Source organism: Salvia hispanica, chromosome 2 (genome assembly GCF_023119035.1).
Source record: "Salvia hispanica cultivar TCC Black 2014 chromosome 2, UniMelb_Shisp_WGS_1.0, whole genome shotgun sequence".
NCBI lineage: Eukaryota > Viridiplantae > Streptophyta > Magnoliopsida > Lamiales > Lamiaceae > Salvia > Salvia hispanica.
In genome coordinates, this window is record NC_062966.1 from 15,104,507 (window position 1) to 15,125,677 (window position 21,171).

At 35.6% G+C, this 21,171-nt stretch overlaps 2 protein-coding genes across 10 annotated transcripts; both read right to left on the reverse strand.

The window, feature by feature from the left end:
* Positions 1-6,501: 6,501 nt before the first annotated feature.
* LOC125208133 (D-cysteine desulfhydrase 2, mitochondrial) lies at positions 6,502-10,878 on the reverse strand. Of its 8 annotated transcripts, XM_048107700.1 has the most exons (8): positions 10,658-10,870; positions 9,845-10,210; positions 8,407-8,449; positions 7,957-8,301; positions 7,360-7,489; positions 7,065-7,244; positions 6,681-6,942; positions 6,502-6,590 (listed from the first exon to the last, which is right to left on the reverse strand). In XM_048107700.1, the coding sequence occupies exons 1-7, from the start codon at positions 10,730-10,732 to the stop codon at positions 6,723-6,725; spliced, it is 1,359 nt and encodes a 452-aa protein (XP_047963657.1). In that variant the 5' UTR covers positions 10,733-10,870; the 3' UTR covers positions 6,502-6,590; positions 6,681-6,722. The 8 variants fall into 8 exon arrangements, with proteins under 8 accessions (XP_047963657.1, XP_047963658.1, XP_047963656.1 ...); XM_048107701.1 differs by having other exon boundaries at positions 6,502-6,942; positions 7,957-8,286; XM_048107699.1 differs by having other exon boundaries at positions 6,502-6,942.
* Positions 10,879-11,294: 416 nt separating this feature from the next.
* On the reverse strand, positions 11,295-17,038 carry LOC125206029 (oxysterol-binding protein-related protein 1D-like). 2 transcript variants are annotated; one of them, XM_048105296.1, is made up of 8 exons: positions 16,272-17,038; positions 15,088-15,444; positions 14,658-14,745; positions 14,066-14,544; positions 13,133-13,288; positions 12,806-12,973; positions 12,040-12,384; positions 11,295-11,702 (listed from the first exon to the last, which is right to left on the reverse strand). In XM_048105296.1, exons 1-8 carry the CDS (start codon positions 16,773-16,775, stop codon positions 11,514-11,516), a joined length of 2,286 nt encoding a protein of 761 aa, XP_047961253.1. In that variant the 5' UTR covers positions 16,776-17,038; the 3' UTR covers positions 11,295-11,513. The 2 variants fall into 2 exon arrangements, with proteins under 2 accessions (XP_047961253.1, XP_047961252.1); XM_048105295.1 differs by having other exon boundaries at positions 12,665-12,973.
* Positions 17,039-21,171: the final 4,133 nt, after the last annotated feature.

Sequence of the window (21,171 nt, forward strand, 5' to 3'; positions counted from 1 at the left end):
CTGATCTAAATTCACAGTTTTCTCTCTGTCCCACTCAAGATGTCTACATTTCCTTTTAGTTAGTCCCACTTTCTATATTTGGTAATAAATCACTCTCCCATCTTTCCTTATTAAAATATTCAACTCCATTTCTTCTCTCTACTTACTGTACGAAACAACTCTTCTAAAATCTCATGCTACTCAAGAATTTGGACTCTTGAGTGGGACGGATGGAGTATATTATAGTAATAAGGTAAGTCTTTATTTTTGTCTATTTTTCGGTTGAATATTATATTATTTTCTTAAAAAATAGTATTCTCTACGTTCCATTTTAGCAGCTCCGGTTTACTATTTTTAGGTGTTCCACTATAGGAATTTCGAATGGAATATTCCATAAATGGTAATAGACCTCAAAATTTACTAACATGTTTCCACTCACATTTAATTATAAAATTAATAATCACTCCGTCCGAGAATAGGAGTCCCATTTTTTCATTTTGGTCCGTCCACGAATAGGAGTCCCGGTTCATAGTTATCATAAATGGTAAATAGGCCTCATATTCCACTAACTCATTCCCCTCACATATCATTTAAAATTAATATGTACAAGTAGAACCCCTATTCCACTAACTTTCTTCCACTCACTTTTCTTAACATTTCTTAAAACACGTGCCAAAAAGAAACGAGACTCCTATTCGCAGACGGAGGGAATATATAAAAATATGACTAACATTCCACTATCTTTTTTCATCAACTTTACTTTCTATTTCTTAAAACTCGTGCCGAACACAAATACGGCTTCTGAAGTGGGACGGAGAGAATAGTATTATTATAACGTTATCTTATTTAACTCACGACATTCTTACATTACAACAATCTATAATTTGTATTACACGAAAGCTCGTACGTAATGTATTACACGAAAGCTCGTACGTAATGCATTACCTAAATCAACATATTGCGTTACAACAATATAGAGTTTGCATTTACATATAATCTGTTATAACAATAACTATGAACTTACTGTCATTATAACATTATAGAACTTTACATAGAATCTGACATTGCAATAGGAAAACACATCGAATTTCATTCCTATCATACAGATGTAAATCATGTGAATTATAGTAGTATTACAAAAAAAATTACTTGGGGAGTATCATAATCAACAAATAGATGCTAAGCACGAGAACATAGAATTTTTGAAAATTGACTTTTCATTCATCATTATGATTTATGCCAGATCCATATTGTACAATGTTTACTTTATGCTTGGACATAAACGAGAGAAATACAAATACTGCAACTAGTTCAAAATAAAACAAAAACAGAAGGAAACACAGCCATCATGAAGAAGCATGAAGTAAATACCATAAATAAGAACAAACTGTAAATTCTCAAAGAGTTATGTTATAAGTTCGATAATAAGACCATGTTTCAAGATATTTGTGCAATAAGTTTTGGTTTTCTATTAAAAGTTTATACTTATAATCACTTTTTTTTGTCTTTTTACTCCAAATAGAAAACTTTTGACATGAAAGTAGTAACATGCAAATATGAATCTATCGTTTCTTATAACTCATTGAAGAAAACTTGTTTTCATTTTGAGATTATTAGAATATGAATTTGAATAACATTCATTTTTGCGAAAACTTTCTGATCCGAGTACGGTAGGATAAAAACAAGATAGAAATCCATACTCCATTTGCATAAACAAAGTATCAGACATTGGCTATCACAAAATATATACAGCACTACCTTTTCCAGCAAAGCTTTAAAAAAAACAAAACAAGACAGCTAAATTACTATTTAAGTCATAGGGTAAGAGCATCACAGGATACTATCAAAAACTATGATCTTGTACAAAGCAAGTATTCTTTTGGAGTACTTCATTAATGTGAAATCGACTATGATAATTTTATGTTATATTTCTGGAGCCTCAAGTCCAAGGTACAAACTGAGGCAATAATCTTTTTATAGCTTTTTGTCATCTCATTTGTCACTGATCATTTAAAGAAAGGGTGGTGTAGAGAGAGAGAGAGAGGTGAGACTGTCAAACCATGAATTTACAGCATATTTCCCACAACAAAATTGGTCAGATGTGCCAGCATTATGTGACGGGACAATTCATAAAATTATTTACATTTTTTATGTGTTTGATTTCCACTATATAAATGAGCGAGCAGAACATGTTACCCAAATTTTTTAATTTCAATTTGAATTCGTTCTTCGCAAATTGAGGTGGTGCATCTTGATAATCGGCTAATTAATCGGATGATACATGTTTCACATATCTACTATACTAGTATTAATAAAAATTCTCTTGATTCGATATCCTAACAATACATCTAATAAACTGTAAAGTCGATTTTTGATGCCATAAATAGTTCATGACTCTTTGTCACATTTCCAAAAGTAGTTTGTTTTCAACGTGAATCCACTTTCCCCTTTTGGGGAAGGTTACTTTTTAAAGATCTTTCCCCCTACAAAAATATTAATAAATCAGAACATAATGCTGCCTACTTTAATTCAACGGAAGAAATAAAATAGTCATACTGACCATTCTGACAAAACTGGAAGAAAAATTAGATTAGTTTAATTATGTTAAACTTTTGTATAATTCTAGTAATTAAATAGTGGTGCACGTGCACCGGAGATTATATTGACCAGATAGACCAAAACACGAGGTTTCCGATGCATATGCCTATCTTAATTAATTATTCCTAATAATTAAATAAAACCAAATTCCAAGTTTGTCTTTGTTGCTTTGCATGCTCTTGTCGTCCAATTTATGTCCTTCCAAGTTCCATTATAACGCATACCTCTTCACCTTATATTTTTATATATAAAAAATAGATATGAAAAGAATTATTATCATATTTCATAATGGTACACTTTTTAATGAGAAAAGATTCATGTTCGATGCCCTAAAATATTTGGTCGTGTTCTATTGACCTATTTTAATTTTCAAACTTATACGATTGTACTTTTTCGGTATACTATATTAATATTTTGAACAATTAAATGAGGAATTTGTACTCTTTGGTATTTTGTTTAATATTTTGAACGACATTAATTCAATGCTTAGACCACGACTTTGCAATTCCAAAGATTTAGTAGTATGATATTAAAGGCAACATATCTATTTGTCTACTTTAATGTTACTCCATTCAAGTCATTTTAATATATACTCCTAGGACATACAAAATCGTACGGTAGTATGGCCTACTACTAACAATCATTTTTTTAATTGTTGTCAAAGCGACCATTTTACTTTTTCTGGAGAAGTATAAAGAGCATCCAATTTTAAAGTAACAATTGTAATGCACCATGGAAATTCCATGATTTTATTACTTACTAAGTATAGTAGTAAGTACTCCCTACTCAACGTTTTATTTTAGTGCTTTCAATATTGTGATATTCAGATTTCGATCAAACATTAGTACTACGATTTTAAAAAAGCTCAATCTGAAAAAATCCAAATGCAGGACGAGACCAAAGATAGGAATCAGATATACTATAAACTGTGGTTGGGGAGTCTCACGTGAATTATTTACCATGTTTTATTTTAAGAAAATTGATTTTCCACCTATGATCGTACATCCTCGTTAAGTCGTTTTAACACCACTCAACTTTGGCATCGAAATAGAAATATATATCGTGATCTGCAGCACAAACTGATTTTGTTAAGATACTGAAACTATAAAATAAATCGCATTAAATGGATTCAATTTGTTTCCAGTATATGAATTATAAACTCATTAGGTTGTTTAGCTCTGCAGTCAATTTTAATACTCCTAATAATGTAACAACGAAATGTTGTAGTCAATATATATTGCCTATTTTGTCAAAAAATGACAAAAATTTGCAGCGTTAATACAAATGAAATCATTTTCAGGGAAATGATTGTTTGATTTGATATAAAGTCTTTATGCTATAACACCTCTATTTTATCTCATGATTAAAGTATTTTATATCTTGATTAATGAATGCTTTTGATAATTTATATTGAGATAAAAATATGAATTATAACATAATCATGAAAATCAAATTTCTCGTCCAAAAGAATTAAATACATTTATCTTCATAAAAACCAACTTCTCGCGCCGAAATCTCCAGCATTTACAAGATTATTTTGTATACTACATAATTTTGGGTTAGTTAAAAAGATTACATCACGTAATTATGGGGAGATTGGCACCGAATTGTATACAAATATTTAACTATTTAAGGACTCTCTGTCTTGCTGTTTGATTATTTGCAAATTGCAAATTGCAATCTAGTGGCGATGTTATATGTCTTAAATGGAATTAATAATATTTAATGAAGTTATGTTCCCCATTTGAAGCACAAATAATAATGGAGAAGTATTTTAAAGAAGTAAACAGGAGTATTTATAAATTCTGACGAGTGAAAAGTATGTGAAAGGGATGTCTGCTGTATTCCCATCCACCCCCTGTTTTAAGATGGTTGCGTTGTGGAGTTTAAAATCAACATTCCTTGGTGATATGATATGCCTAGCCTTTTACACATTTATCTTATTCCCTCTCTCTATGTGCACCATAATCTACTCTATATTCCACAACCAACAACGTTTGTATAGTATTTTGACTATTCTAGTTTCTAGTCTTTTGAATTGAATCCGGAATCGAGCCATCAAGATTGTTCTTCTGAAGATTCATCCTCTTTAAAGATAGTAATAAATTGCCAATTTCATATGTTTCCTTCAAAATTGACTCCTCAAGAAAAATCAATCTCGTTAAAGAATTGAGGATTTTTCTAGAGAGAAAATTATGATCAAAAGTTAAAGATTTAAGTTTGGCAACATAGCTCTAGAATTAGGGAGGAAAATTGTATTGAAGAGTAAGAGAGAGAATGACTCACAGGGATCAAAGCAGAAAATGAATTAAATTGAATTTCATGAACCTTAGAAGATATTTTTAAATATTATGGACCAAAATTGATACTTTAACAAAATTTGAGAACTTCCTTCTTTTAAATTTTAATAATTTATTTTATTTGCAAATATTGCAATTTAAAAAATATACTAATTGGAGATTAATAAAAAAAAATGATGTTTGAAAGGTAGCTAGAGTTGCAATTAAATTTGTGTGGATGAGCTATTGGTATTGTGCTGAAATTTGAAATATGTTGATGTTGGTGAGACATGAATAATACTCCTATAATTTGGCGTAAATTTTGGGACACAACCATGAACGAGCTTGGTGAAATGAAACTAAGAAACGAGGTGTGTTAACTTTGTTTCTTTTTCTAGTTTTTTTGCAGTTATTCATAGTGACAGAAATCATTGTCATAAACTTACCAGAACTACTCTTTCCTTGAAAGGACTAAATCTTTGTGACCAGTCTTAAAAATCATTCCATGTTGGTGATATGATGCAATTAATTCCACCTGCATAAAACTCTAATTTCATGTACGGAGTAACTTTTTTTCTACTTCTGTATGCATTCAAGTATATTTGTGATTGGGAATCAATGTTATAAATACAACGGCCGGTATTATATTTAAAAAAGAAAAGATATACTGTTGATCGAATACCTAGATAATTTAACAATGAAATTTCGAACATTCGATTATTTAAAATAGAGATATAACACATGGTATTAGCATTCGTAAGATGAATTAAAACTTAGTAAATGGAGGCCACAAATTACAATCATCTCTGTTTTAAGTGGAGTAATAAAAGAAGCAAGCAACAGTAGTCGCATTTTACCCCATAACTAACTAATGGCATTAGCAACAAAGCCCAATGAAAAAAAAAAGATGAATAAAAAACAAAAACAACCATCCTTGTTTGCCTCCCTTGTTACCAGGGATGCTGCCACCACCATACCCATCGATCTGAATCACCACCGCCACCACCACCACCTATTACTGCTGTCCACTGAGCTAGCTCAACTCAATCTCGGGAGTCATGCTTGTGTGGTGAAGGACATATATACTTACTATAGTTTTGAGGTTGGTTTATTTCTTTATTTAATTTCACCGTGGCCAAGATTGTCCATGCATAAATTTTTTTATTTATCGGGGTGAAACCGATGCGGTCATACCTACTTTTCTTACTTCCAAGATTATTAAACAATCATGCTTTGGGGTTAACCAACTTAGGTGATTGGCAAATCATATATTATGTGTATGCTCGAATTCTGAAATACCAAAATGTTCATCTTATTAACTCCTAAACTTGCAACTTTCGATGGTTCGTTCGTATATTAAATTTAAAACCACTCTTGAAATAATTGATTCGGATTTCCATGCTTTTAACTTATCTGGAAAAGACTAAATTTTATTTGCGGCTTATCAATTCATAATTATAATCTGTTAATTTACGATTTAATAAGTCCGATAATACTAGTAGGAGTATGATTTATTCAAACTCAAATACAGTGAATCACCGTACAGTGCGGTGCAGTCGGATCTCCACTTTGAAGATACATTCAGAGTTGAGAGAAAAGCACATATCACTTACTAATACGATCAAAATTGTTTCAACAGGAAAGATGCAAACAAAATAAAGGACCAGCCTTTATGACATTTTTTGTTAGCTTCTTTGCTTTCACGGACGTCTGAGTAGCAGGCATGTACTACTCCTAATACATAGTTATGTCAACATATAATCAAACTAAATAAGACTATATATTTATAATAACTACTACATTTCTCAAAATTATAGTACTAACCTTTCTACTAAAAATGTCTATGGTATGAGTTGGCATTGTTCTTCAGGCATTCATGCGGAAGAAAGACTTATACCGTTGCGCGAGTCCAAACATTCCCAGTGTCCCTCCGGTGTGCAGCATAACGATTTTGGCATCTTGTACCTGGCTGAGCTGAGTTGCAAGATCCCAAGCAGCCAGAGTGTATATTGGGTCCACCAGGACACCGGTCTCTTGTGCTATCCTTCGACATTCCTCAACTTCGCCTTTTAGTATATTGCCAAACCTGAAAGGGTTCAATCATCATTTTCAAGCAAGATGGAGTAGTATTTAATTGCAATGACACAACCTTGATGATACTCAACTAGGTTATCTATATATGTTAACAATGATCAACTTATCATTTACTTTCTAGGTACACGGCGGTCTACCCATTGCACGGTTCCATTATTTCCTTCAGATGGAGCTAAACCCTGATGAGGAGATGATGTATAGACTCTAAGAAATTCAGATATCAAACTCTGCTCCTTTCTTTTGTATCCCTCGATTTTGTCAGCCAGCATCACGGCACTCACCTCCCAAGGAAGCCTTATTTTGCAAGTTCAAATCAATAGAGAGATAAGCAGCTCAAGTAAATGCTTGGATTAGTCGGAAAATAAACTGCGTATATAGACAATAGACATCACATCATCGTAAAGAATACCCTAAAGATAGAGCCCCGAGAGCCAAACCAACAGCTGTTGTCCCGGTGCCAGCATCTACAACGATTTTCATGGTCTGCTCTTTGCCAAACAAATGTTTTTGTGATAAGTATTTTATCAATCGCATAACACCTGATAGGAAAAAACAGGTTAACCACTTCTTAGTAAAGCATCTGATATGCATAAGAAAGTATAAATGGATCTTCTAAACACAGGCATAAGCAGGGATGGGAATTTGGATCTATTCTTTACATTGCAAAATGGAACAATAATGCAGCAACAGCAGAAATTCAAAAAATATGGGAGAAACTACAGAACACTAAAAGAACAAGGATCACATGTTGGCATCGCCATATAAATTGGAAGGTACTACTAGATTAGGCTTGAATATGTTTTCACATCTTTTATTTTAATAGAACATACAAAAAAAACTTATAACATACTTCCCCTACGTATTTTTGACAGGATACGGGCCTGAAACCTGATCATAAGCCTTATGAGCACCATAACATACAAGATTTCTAATTGAGAAGTAAAGTTGCTTCTAATATTCTCTAAGAAGAAAGGAATCACAATGTCAACTACAGACGCTTCCATACCTAGCAAGGCTATTGCATCTCCCGCCCCTTCATTTATAATAGCAACTTTCTTAGGTTTTTCGGGACAGTTAATAGGATCTGCACGTGGAAAGTTATGTGCCCTCGATTCATAAGGTTTGAAAGAAGCCTCCATAACATCGTTGGGCCACATAATAGATCCACCAGCGCCTGCAATCGACTCCGCATGCTTTGCAAGCATTTCTTCTCTCTTGGCATATACAGATCTTGGAACATAAACCACATCACTGTACAGTTTAGAAACAAGATTGTAACCAGTTACAGTTTCAGGCTCTTCTCCTCGAAGAAGTATGTGTGCCTTCAGTCCTCTCTCTGCACATGACACAGCTGCATTACATTGGAATAAATGGTCAAAACGGTATTATAACCGCATTGAACTACTTTGAAAGAATCCAAGTGTAAAACACACAAACTTTCCCTTTTGAAACATACCAACTGCAGCAGCATGCGCACTTTGGCAGCCCCCACAGGTAACCTAGAAATGTTTCCAATTATATTAAAGACATGCATATATAGGAAAGTTTGAGGATTTATTCAATTCATATGATAGAATGTACTATGAAACATGGTGATTTCTAATGATTTCTGTTGTGCTTTCCTCAGTGTAATTGAAGTACTACTACAAGTTCAATGGCTGGAAACCAAACTCAAACAATGCGGTGCAATCTGATGCAACTCCCTCACAAGGCTGCTATGAACAACACAACTCGTTGTTCTTTGAAGTTCACAGTAAGTTCCGAGGCTAACGTTGCAGTGAATCCATCTCGTAAACAGCGCTCAGAGATGTCCGTTGATGATGACCATAAGTGACAGCTGAGTGCACTCAGAAGCTGGACTGCAAAGTGACAGCTGAGTGCACTCAGCTTCTGAAAGGATTGATGGATCGTAGAATAGCACATGGTTCGCTAGGCCAGTCGATCCAATGAAGACTCCTTCCGATTACTTCAAGATGATCAAGAATCCAATGGATTTAGGAACAATAAAACGTAAAGAGAGGAATATGTACTCTGCTCCAAATCAGTTTGCTGATGACATGGTACTGACTTTTGGGAATGCTATATCGTATCACCCTCCTTCGTCTGATGTTTGACTTTTTGCGCAGCGATAAACATCAGACGAAGGAGGGTGATACGACATAGCATTCCCAAAAGTCAGCACCATGTCATCAGCAAACTGATTCGGAGCAGAGTATATATTCCTCTCCAATTTACGTTTTATTATTCATAAATCCATTGGATTCTTGATCATCTTGAAGTAATCAGGAGGAGTCTTCATTGGATCGGCTGGCCTAGCGAACCCCTGTGCTATTCTACGATCCATCAATCCTTTCAGAAGCTGAGTGCACTCAGCTGTCACTTTGCAGTCCATCTTCTGCTTTTTCCACCTTTGGTCATCATCAATGGACATCTCTGAGCGCCGTGTACGAGATAGATTCACTGCAACGTTAGCCTCGGAAGTTACTGTGAACTTCAAAGAACAACGAGCTGTGTTGTTCATAGCAGCTTTGTGAGGGAGTTGAATCAGATTGCACCGCATTGTTTGAGTTTGGTTTCCAGCCATTGAACGTGTGAGGAAAACACAACAAAAATACAGAAACCATCAGAATACATTCTCTCATATGAATTGAATACATCCAAAACATAATGTTCTCTCATATAAAGTTGCTCCAGCTTATGTTTACACGTAAACTCTCAGTTAATAACACTAGACATTTGACAAAAGTTCCAAGAGCAAAATGGATAGTTGATGGAGGGAAAACACAACTCATCATGCATTGCATCATGTAATTATGATTGCAAAGCAAGTTTTTTTGAAATGTGAGAGACCAACAAATTTGACAGTGAATTTTATCAGCACCAATGATCCAGACCAAGTTTTGACACAGTGAGATGGAGTGCTGACACAAGCTCACCACTCCGGTCACAGCATTATCTTCAAGAACGGGAAGCAGGGCATCTAATTTCCTTGATTTGTTACCATTTACCAGAGGATGCAACAAGTCATCCCTCACCACATAGAATGATGAAGAATCGTTCTTCTTTTCAAACATGCCTTCGCCAAGGCATGGTGGGATGATATTTTGATAGGAAATGGTTTCAGAAATTATTGATTCGCCTCCCTTTCGGCTAGAAGTCATTATCTGGTTGATTTTGGCATCAGGGCAGCTCAAGGCCCACCTTCTGTCAAATAATTTGTACACCGATTCATCATTAACCAGATAATGCTTCAATACATCCTGAAAAGATGAAGGCAAAAGTGATAAGGATTAGGCCACAAAAACAAATCCACACATACACCAACACATCCCCACGTATTCAAAGCTTGATAATAGCTGATGGCTTGAGGTTGGACGTTCAAAGCTTGAATCTTGCAACTCAATTGGTGCTCTTTTCACTTATCCCCCTCCGCCTCAACTCTCTCTCTCTCTCTCCCACACACACACACACACAGAGACATTATTGAGTTATTTCAGTTTCTTATGAGGGAACGATAACCTGGTTACCTGAAGAACGTTTCAAACATAATGAAAAGGGTTTCAGATTAAAGCGGTTTCACTGTTCTATATCAGTGATTATACTCAGCACGAATTGCGGTAAAGTTAAGAATCAAGCTTCACAAAATTACATCTACAATCTGACAATAAAGCAAATACGCAATGAAGAAGGGGGATAAAGAGAAAGACCTGGTAGGTGTTCGGAAAAGACCCATTTTTTACAGTTGAAAATACAGAATTTCGGGGCAATATTTGAAATCCCATGCTTTGCCTTCAAAACAAGGAGATGCGGATTGTAGATATTTGAACTTCGGTTAAGTTAATAAGTTATCAACGATGTCTCTTCTTTTTGGAGAGAGGTAGAACCATATCTGTTGTGTGTCTAGATTCCTTGAAAATAAAATTCTTGTATGCAAATAATCTCTGTATGTACATCTACTTAGCTACAATAGTATAGACAAAATTAGGCCAGGGAAAACGGTTCTCGGCTCTCGATTAACCTTGAACCAAAAAAATATGGTTAGGGTTCGGTTTCAGTTAGTAGGTTTAAGCTAATCTCGGTTCTCAGTTAGAGCTACAATAGTATAGACCACAAAATGCAATTTTATTTTGTAGAAATAGTAGTAATATGGAGGCCTCATATTTTATACGCAAACATAATTACTTAACTCGTACTTGCCCACAATTTGGAAAATGCAAATTTCATCTCAGAAAGTAATGCATGAGAGTATATTTCTGTGTTTGTTATGTAACACTATCCAACGAGACTGGGTTGGAAAGAAAAAATAAATGAATTAGAATAAGTAAAAAATGATACTCCGTGAAGTAACTTCTCTAACTAATTCCGAAATTCCCAATTGAGTTCAATTATATATGATGATTGTAACAATGGGGATTGTAGGATCACTCTGCGGCGGGTACAAACATCGTAGTATTACGTACACATACACTTTTTTCCCATTTACAGAAATGAATGGGGCTTACTGCTGATGATGTTGCTAGGATAAACGATTCCCCATCTGCCTTGATTGATAGTATTCACAATTTATGTTAAAGGCAGAGGAGCAGCTACCTCCTCGGCTGGTAAATCACACGGCTGCCCGAATATATCAGGGATCCCATCCCACTCGTGTTTCTCCCTAGCTTCCCAGTATCCTCCCATGTATCGGTAACAACCATCTTCATCCTTCCCGAACCATCTTGGTTTCCACCCTCTATCCTGCAACTTCCTTGCCTGCACCGAAAACTCTCGCATCAGATCTACAAAAGCTTAATATATGTATGACTTCACACCACAAAAGTGGATTAATGTGACTAAAGGCAAGCTCCCCAGCGCTTTACTTGGATCTCACATAGGAAAAAGAGACAAATAAAAGCATGGCAGACATAAATCTGTAAAAGAGACAAATAAAAGCAAGGCAGACATAAATCTGTAAAAGAGTCATTTTTCCAACAGATCAGCAAAGAGAACAGATGCAAAAAAAGCAACATGCGTCACCATAAAGTAGAATTATTTGCCAGACAGTTTCTTGCATGAAAAGGAGTACATGTCCAATAATGCCAGAACAAACCTGTCGCTGCAACTGTTCGAGCCTCAGCTTCTCAGCATTTGCCAGCTCATATTCTCCATTCTCCAAATGCCTCTGGTCGGGTCTCAGTCTTGAGTCTGTTGGTGGCAGCTTGTCCCGCAAGCCAGGTGTCAATTCGTTTAAGGATATCGCAAATGGTGTGAGATTATATCTTGTCTTGGTAACAGATTTATCTCTTTCCCAAAGCAAAACAGCTTCTGTCATAGGGTCATATCCTTTTGGCTTTGTGCTTGGATCTCCCATCACATAATACATTGCTTCATCCCACTTCCCTATTAAAACCGCAACTTTCTCCCCAGTCCTATTGTCTTGCACAATTCCATGAACCTATATTTGGACAAACAATAATTTTACGTGGCAGGCTATCAATCAGAGAAAAAAAAATTGGTAAAAAAACATAATGAAATGAATTCAGTCATATTTGTTATGCAAGAAGGTTGAGATTATATTAGCATCAATATTCATCAATATATGGTACATTCAGGTCTTCGCCCATCTAGAATCTAAGTATTCATTTGTTACTCTTATTGCAACTAGTTGTGGAGATGGGAGCCAGTGATTTGACTTCTAAAAGTTACCTTAATCGGTTTGAAGATCAGAAAATCACCTGATGTGGGTTCCGGTCTATAATAGACTGTTCTTTGAATTTGAGTTTGCAAGAGTAAGTACCACTGCCTTTTATGCGCATGGTGCCGTAGTGATCACAATAGATTTTACCAATTATAATGTTATATATAGAAGTAGTGACCTTGCTCCACTGAAATGTCTCTCCATCTTCAAACTGAAGGGTAAGAACTCCCACAGGGTCAAGCTGGATGGAACGACCCCAGAACTTCCCTTTGAGATTAGAATCTGCCCAAAATTTCCACCCTCTGCCCTCGCAATGACAGGCAACAACCATTGGATGATGACTAACCTGAAACTCCAAATACAGGACTCTTAATTGTTTATCAAATTACTACAAAGAAAATGCAACTCAGCCAACTTGTAAGCTCATCAGAATAGCAGAAATCTAGAAAAATAAAGAGAAAATGAAAATATATACAGGGAGTTTTCTTGACTACAGAAGAGTAACCTTTTCAGAAAAGAACCGTAGACCCTTATCCGGATAGTCAGCTTCATAGGTTTCCCCAAGGAGAGGATTGAAGGGTTTGCATTGCCGGCCTTCTGTTGATGCATAACCAGACACTGCAAAAGCTGCTACATTCAGAATTCTCATCAATTCATTTTCCTGCAGAAGCACAATGCAACTTCAATTTAAGTCAAGGCATCTACCTTTCAGAAGCATTGAATGGTAACTCAAACAATGACTGGAAAGGTCAACAAAAAAGGTGCAGGATACGAGATGCAAGGTCCTCACACATTACTCAGCAGGTTTATGAAGCATTCAACAGCAAGTTCAACCGTAATAAAGTAAAGATAATAACCGGACTTGGATTGATGTAATCAGTTAATTAGTTGCTTGTTAAATATCTTGAGATACTTGTCGAGAACAATAAAAACTTCTTACTTAATTCTACAAAGCACATTTTTCATATTTAATTTAGGGATCAGGCATCATATCCACAAATATTCTTATATCACCATTTCAGAGCCGACTTAGAGAGTAAATTGACAGGTCATGAAACAGAATCTCTTAGAGTAAATTGACTGGGAGTACCCATTCTCAGTCCTTTCCCTACTTCCCCAAATAGGTTTTCTGTAACTAACAGTATTGCTAGAGTCTAGTCTGAGCTTTCATTCTTATTTTAATTCCAATTGAATGTCTATATTCATTATGTGGTAGTTATAACATTCAACACGACAAAGAAAAATCAACAAAGATGGTCCAGGACACAACTTAATACATAGACTGCAACTGAAAGTTTTTGTCCCAATACATTAATAAGTGAGTTACACACAGTAACTAGGTTATCCTTCTAAGAAATGTTTGAAGCGACAATCCCCCCCTCACCCCCCAAAAAAAGACACCTGTTCAAATAAAAGTAAGAGCATATAAAGATCTGACCTGTTTCCCCCATTTCAGAGCTTCGTCGACAAGATATGAGTATTCCAAATCTTCAAAGCATTTCTGCAGTGAGGACAGAGGCTCATTAAAGTACACAGGAAGACAAACACCAGACAAATCCTTGCCAATGTTATCCTTAATGATTGACCATAGGCCAACCGGCTTCTCTTTCTCCTTTGGTTCTGGTAAACTAGCCCTTCTTTTGATGTAGGGAAACTCAATTCCCTTGACTCCAGTAGCAGCTTCTCTTAAATGACCAGAAAAGGAAGCATCTTTTTCACTCCGGGGGCTGTGAATATATATTGGATTATCTCTGCTACGATAGGAAGCACTTCTTAGAGACTCAGCGGATAAAAAGTCATTTGTGTCAAAAAAGATACCATCATCATCATCATCTGTTTCAATGTCTACTCCGTATCGACTCTCATTATCTGCCTCTGAGTCACTTGCACTGCCCTCAGACATAACTGAATAGAAATCTGCAAGAGAGTAAAAATAAGATAAAGTACATTCAATACTGAGTGAAGACTATCATCTGAGTGTTCAGTGTCGTTTTCTTGAACAATGATGTAAGCAAGAAAAATAAACAAACCGCTGAATCTTCTATTCCCTTGTCCACAGAAAGAGTCTCTGCCCTTTGTTTCATCGACTACAGTTTTTTCCAGTTCAATCTTCTCTGTCTGAACACCAAAATAATTAGTCAAAATCCTTACATAGAGATCTAATGAGGAAGAAAGGGAGAAAAATATTGGTATAATGGCACTGGAGACAAGTATTGGGGATTATAAGAAACATACATCTTGGTTTAAAGGAATAATTTCCCTATAGTACTCTCCATTCCCCACTTCTAGTGTTTTTCAGATTCAGAACGCATATAATATTCATTATAATAGAGTGCCTTTGACAAATATATAGATGATATCTACAGAAAATTAGAGTTGAACCCAATGACCAGCATGGAATATTTTACAGTCTCAAATCTAAGCAGAATTCATTCAGAAGAAAAAAAGATGAAGCGTAACCTCCAGTCTTCTTAATGTGTCAAGCAGTAACATGTGCTTAAGTTGAAGACTCTTCAATTGATGTTGCACCTCAGCAAATTCACCCAGCATTATAGACTCACAATCCTTTATTATAGTCTCACTAATGCCCTCCTCAACTAGCCGTGACCTTAACTTTTCTGCTGTAACAACAAAATCTTCAGAAGGTGCCAAGTCATTGCTTGTCAATAGCCTGGGGAATTTATCTTTAGCAGCCAGAAGAGCCTCAATCCATGAAGCTCTGTCCTCTTTGGATTGACAGCGCAAGTGAAGAGTTTTTGTTCCTGTGAATATTGAAAGTCTTTTGTCATCTGACTTGCTGGCCCGAACAGAAGAGACCTGTTCAATATATTTTTTGGTGCTAAAGGTCAAAAATGTGGGCTGCAATAATATGGAAGCTTTAAAGATTTATACTTAGTGCCTTCAAAAGGATTCAAGTATCTTCATATGAAAAGTTCACATCAGAATAATCTTAGAAAGCTACAACTCTGAAAACAAAGAAAAGTGTTATTCAGCTCTACTGCTGTTAATCTCCTTGTAATCTGCATTACTAAGATGACAGACCAAATGATTGTTGTTATCTCCCAGCTCAAAAGTCTGTTTCAGTATATTCGTACTTGAGATAAGTGAATGATGTTGCATTGGAATCGACAAGATTAAGGGCGTAAACTTGAATTTGGCACAGCCCAGTAGCAATTTTAAGCCCTAGATTATTCCCATAACTTCTATCAAAAGCTAGCATGAAATAATTTGTCTCCATGTGTTATTCCGAAAATAATTGACACAGATAGAGCAAGATTACAGAATCTAACAACAAAATCTCTATCTTCCAACTTAGCATCGGTGCATTCATTAGCATTGACTGTGAATTGCCAAAGTTTTTTTGTGACCACATTTTAGTCCTTTTCTTAACCACCCAGCTACATCTATAGCTTTGATTAAACAATTAATCCACATCCCTCTACAATCCTACAGATAGCAACAAGCTGTTCCCAAATGCAGGCTAGGGTATTGACCCCCACTTAATATACTTCACAGCAAAAATGTGCACCAGGTTCGGACGGTATTGCCTCTTTACCATAAGAGCCAAATATAAGATGCTACGACAAGATCAAATAGCAACTATACAAAACACATTGAATCACTAACAAAAGAAACGAACCGACCTTCAAATGTATCTCCCCAAATGGCTTCCACTGCTTCCCCGACCCAAGAGCATTTCCGGTTCCACTCCCGTTCCCATTCCCATTTCCACTACTACCTTTCCTCATATATCTCCAACTTTCCTGGCCAATCACCCTCGTCCCCTTCTCTCGGACCGGAGCCACGACAATCTTATCCGGCCCGTGCACCTTATAATACGAGAGCACCCCATCCTCCAACACGAACCACCTCTCCCTCCATCCCTTCCCGTAATTCACCCATTTATACAAAATGCCAGCCACACTCTTGATCTCATCACTTTCATCGCACTTCTCAGCCAGTAGATCGCCTCCGCCATTGGTCGACAAACTCACCGGCTGCAGAATCACATTGCTGTTGTTGTTGAAACTTAAACTCTCGTCGCAGCAGTTTCCATCAACCACGAGCTCCTGACTTAGGGTTTGGGACTTCACCACAGCCGGATCCTTTTCGACCGACACCGGCGCAATGCAGCACAGAGGATTCATGCTTCGATCACTGAACCTACGAGAATCGACTCTGATCCTGGGGATAGCAACTTTCGGATTGCCGGAGCTCCGCCGCACCGAACCGGAGATCGACCGGGCGACGATTCCGATAATATGACATATGATGAGTTACAGAAGCTGTGTAGCGAGAGAGGATGACGAAATGGCAGTCACGGATCGGGGGGGAGGGGATAGATATCGGTGGATGGAAGTAGAGCTGCAGATCCAATTAATGGGAGTGGTGTGAGTGGAGAGGTGCGTAGGTTAAGCGGGGGGGGGGGGGTAAATGCATGGGTTTGGAGCAGGTGTAATGATTGTGGGAGGCAGCTAACATGCGCTGTGGGGTTCCTGTTTGCAAAGGTAGTGACTGGAATTTTGTTGGGAGTGGGGCGTCAGGGAAAATGACGGAAATGGGTTTGCAGTTCGGCGACAGCATTCGTTATCGTGAAAGTTGACTTCTGATGTTGACTGGGGGTGATTTTGGAAAGTCGCAATTGAGGATGCTATTGGTCGGAGTAATTGATGGAGTAACTGAGATTTGTCAATTACTTCAAATCTGGAAATTAGTAGCAATAAAATTGTCAATCGAAGATAATAGCAACCGTTCCGTTGTGCGGCTGTTCCACTATTTTATACTCCTATTTTTACTAAATATATTTGTGCTATATATATTTGTAAAATATACAGTAAGACAAATTATACAGTAAGACAAATTTTTGAAGTCTTCTTATTAGTAGTACTCCATTTCTTATTCATAGACAAATTTGTAAAATATACAGTAAGACAAATTTTTTCCACCAAGCATAGCTTTGAAACTGCAATTTGACTTTCTTCTAGTTTCCTTGAAATGTTACATATTATGGGATAACTTGCTACTATTATACACATAAACTTGATCCAGTGTGGCTAATAATTAAGTTGGTGTTTTTGGTGATATCATGGGCACTTTGCATGATCACTAACCTCTGTACTTCACCATTAGCTTATGAAATTCTAAGGCATCGCTACACTAATTTATCGTATTTGTCCTTGCTGCGTCATATATTTACTTTCTACTACTAATCATTCAAGGATCACATGTAAAACAATTTATCTTGTTCTCTATGTTTTCGATGTTAACACCTCTTATAATAATTGCTTGGTCTGATTTTATGATAACCTCTTTTCTGCATCAATGCATTTGTCTTCTCTTTGTTTGTGTTTGTGGTTTGGAAAATTTTGAGCTCTTGTCTCGATGTGCACCATTTCGGTTAATCCCATAATAAAAGGCATATTTCATTTTTATCAATAAATAGTGAGTAGATCTGACCTTCTCAATCTCAGCCATTAAACACGATAATCCGACACGAATCCGCACGAAATTATTGGGTTTGGATCAAGTCTTATTGGATGCGGGTCATTATTGGGTCGACCCACTAAGAACACGAAAAAATCGGGTCGGATGCGGGTTGGATGCGGGTCGGGTCGGGTAACCCGTTAAAAATTAATATTATTATTTTTATTTTGAGTAAAGATAAATTTGCAAAAATTGTATACACAAAATGCCCTTCAAATTTTAAAAAGGATAATATTAATTTATTTTGATTAGATAGCATCATTAATTACATATTTTTGTGACTAATTTGACCTTATTTATAATTTTTCATTTTTCATTTGTATTGTTGTACAATATGTACCAAGACCCTTATTAAAAGATAAAATTTTAGAGAGAATAACCATCCATAGTATTTTAATGGAATAATAATGGAATAATTTTTTATTCATTTTATTTAAACTATCACAATGATATAAAGATAAATAAATTGCTTTTTTTTACAAAGTATAAATTAGGAAAACACTCTTTTGTTAGGAAATTCTCTCATATTATTTTTGAAACCATTGATATTTTATCATTAATTTCTAACTTTTAATTTTGAAAATAATATTATACATATTGGTTGATTATTCTATCTAAAATTATTAACATTATAATATGGGTCATTCAATGATGAGACATTGTTGGACTCAACACATATAATAGTAATACAACATTCAAATGTATAGCACTTGCTCCAAAAATTGATAAGATCATGAAAAATTATTAGTATTACTATATGATAAATCACAATATTTTCAATATTTCATTTACTGTATTATTTTAATATTACTTTTATAATTATTTTCATAGTGCGTAATAATATCATAATAGAGATGGTATGATGATAACATGTGGAACCCAACATGTAAGTTGTAACATATCCTTTAATTATATGACTGCTATATAAATTGATATATTTAAATATTATGATAAACCACAACAAATTTTAGACCCATATTATAAAATTAATTTATGATTAATAATCTGTTATATATTATAGTGCATCAAATGATACATAAGAGCTAGTTCGACGATAGAAGGTTGTTGCTATCAACGTCTAGGCGTGTGACACTTCAAGTATATTAGTTAATATATTCAAAATATATAATTATGTCTTCATTCATGTAATTTTGGATAATAATATTAAATGACCATGTAATGACCCTACTTTGCATATTTCTTCATGTGTTATAATATATAGAAAATATTTGAAATTACAAGCTTCAAATTATATTTCAAATTACAAAAATTAAAGTAGTCGAAAGAAATGAAATAATACAATGTACGTGAGAGATCCAAGTGAAAAATAAAACTAAATCAATTAGTGTTTAGAATAAAAGGATAATTTGAATAAATTTATGAAAAATAAGTTTATACTTATAGATACAAAACGTTAATTCAGATATTATGTACTAGCAAAACTAATCAACAAATAATTTTATAATATAATTTATTTTACTATTATATTCTTTTTATTTTGATTCAATAAATTTAATTTAATTTTTAGTATTTTCACTCTTTTTTGTTTTGTTCTTTTTACTTCTTTAGTTCTTTTATCTTGTTTCAAATTTTTTTGTTGGGTTTTGGAACAAAAGTTATGTATTTGGAACAAAAGTTATGTATTTTGTTGGGTTTTTTTGGATTTTGTTGGAGTTTTGTTGTTTAAAATGGAACATCTTCATGCTATATGGCTTTTTAAAGTCTTGATCATTTTTTGAAGCAATATGTAATCGTGTTGTTATCGTGCTTAGGTTGTTGTCGTGTTGTTATCGTGTCGGGTCAACCCAAAGTGGTTCGTGTTGGTATCGTGTTCAGGTCGATATCGTGTTCTTATCGTGTCCAGGTCGATATCGTGTTCTTATCGTGTCGGGTCAACCCAAAGTGGTTCGTGTCGTTATCGTGTTCGGGTCGTGTCCAGGTCGTGTCCGGGTTTGAAGGTGGCGTTTGGGGTTTCCTTAACAGGTTGGGTTCGGGTTTGGCCTTATTGGGTTGGGTCGTTATCGGGTTGACCCGATAACGACCCAATCCGCACGATTTGCTATGATTTGAAAAATTATTTAGCAGTAGCATGTATTTATTGATATTTAATCAAATCCACTACCTGCACCTATATCATTCGTTTTGTTACTATAAAATTGAGAATTTTAATTATGATATGTTTGTTTCAGGGATATGATATTCAATCCTTCCCTTCTTGCATAGAGGACTGGGTTAGCCATGCATTGGCACCAATCCCCATGGATCTTGTTTGTGGATCTCGCCGACCCCTCTATTGTGACGAGATTGCACGTGCACTTGAAACGATCAATGCTGAGGCCGTGGTATGTAATTATATATATTGATGAGTGTAGTCTGCTTGTATAATCGTCTTATCATTTGCATTTGAATAAACCTGCTGCAGTGGCATGGCGAAGCGTATGAGTTTGGTGAACATGTGAATGTTGTGAAATCCAATTTTCATCCTGTGACCCTTCTCACATTTACTGTGAAGAGAGTTGGTGATGGTGAGGTCGAGACCGCCCAAGCAATGATATTCCGTAAGCGTGACTGCATAAGGCTGAGTGTCATGGAGTGGAGGTTTAAACCCAAATAAATTCATGTATGTTGTTGGTTTAAATATACATTGTCAAGAACCACTTGTAAGATGGCGATAACAAGCAGAATTCAGAGAAGAATTACACTAATGATCCAAAATGGTGTAGGAAGAGAACGAGGTGTATGTATGAACAATTGTTGCTACAAGAATCACGATTTTATTTATTCGTAAACCAAAACCCATGTTTCCGTACACGGGTTAATTCTATTTGTGTTCTAGGCTACAATAGCCATTCCATCTTAATACTGCGTTTTTTTTAGCTTCCCAGTTTGGGAGAAACGCATGTCCGTCATGCGTCTTTTGTATACTGAAACGCATCAGATACATGCGTCTTAGGGAAAGACGCATGACCCTCATGCGTCTTTTAATTTTTTACTTTTTTTTATTGAAAGACGCATGACCCTCATGCGTCTTTCCCTAAGACGCATAAGGAACATGCGTCT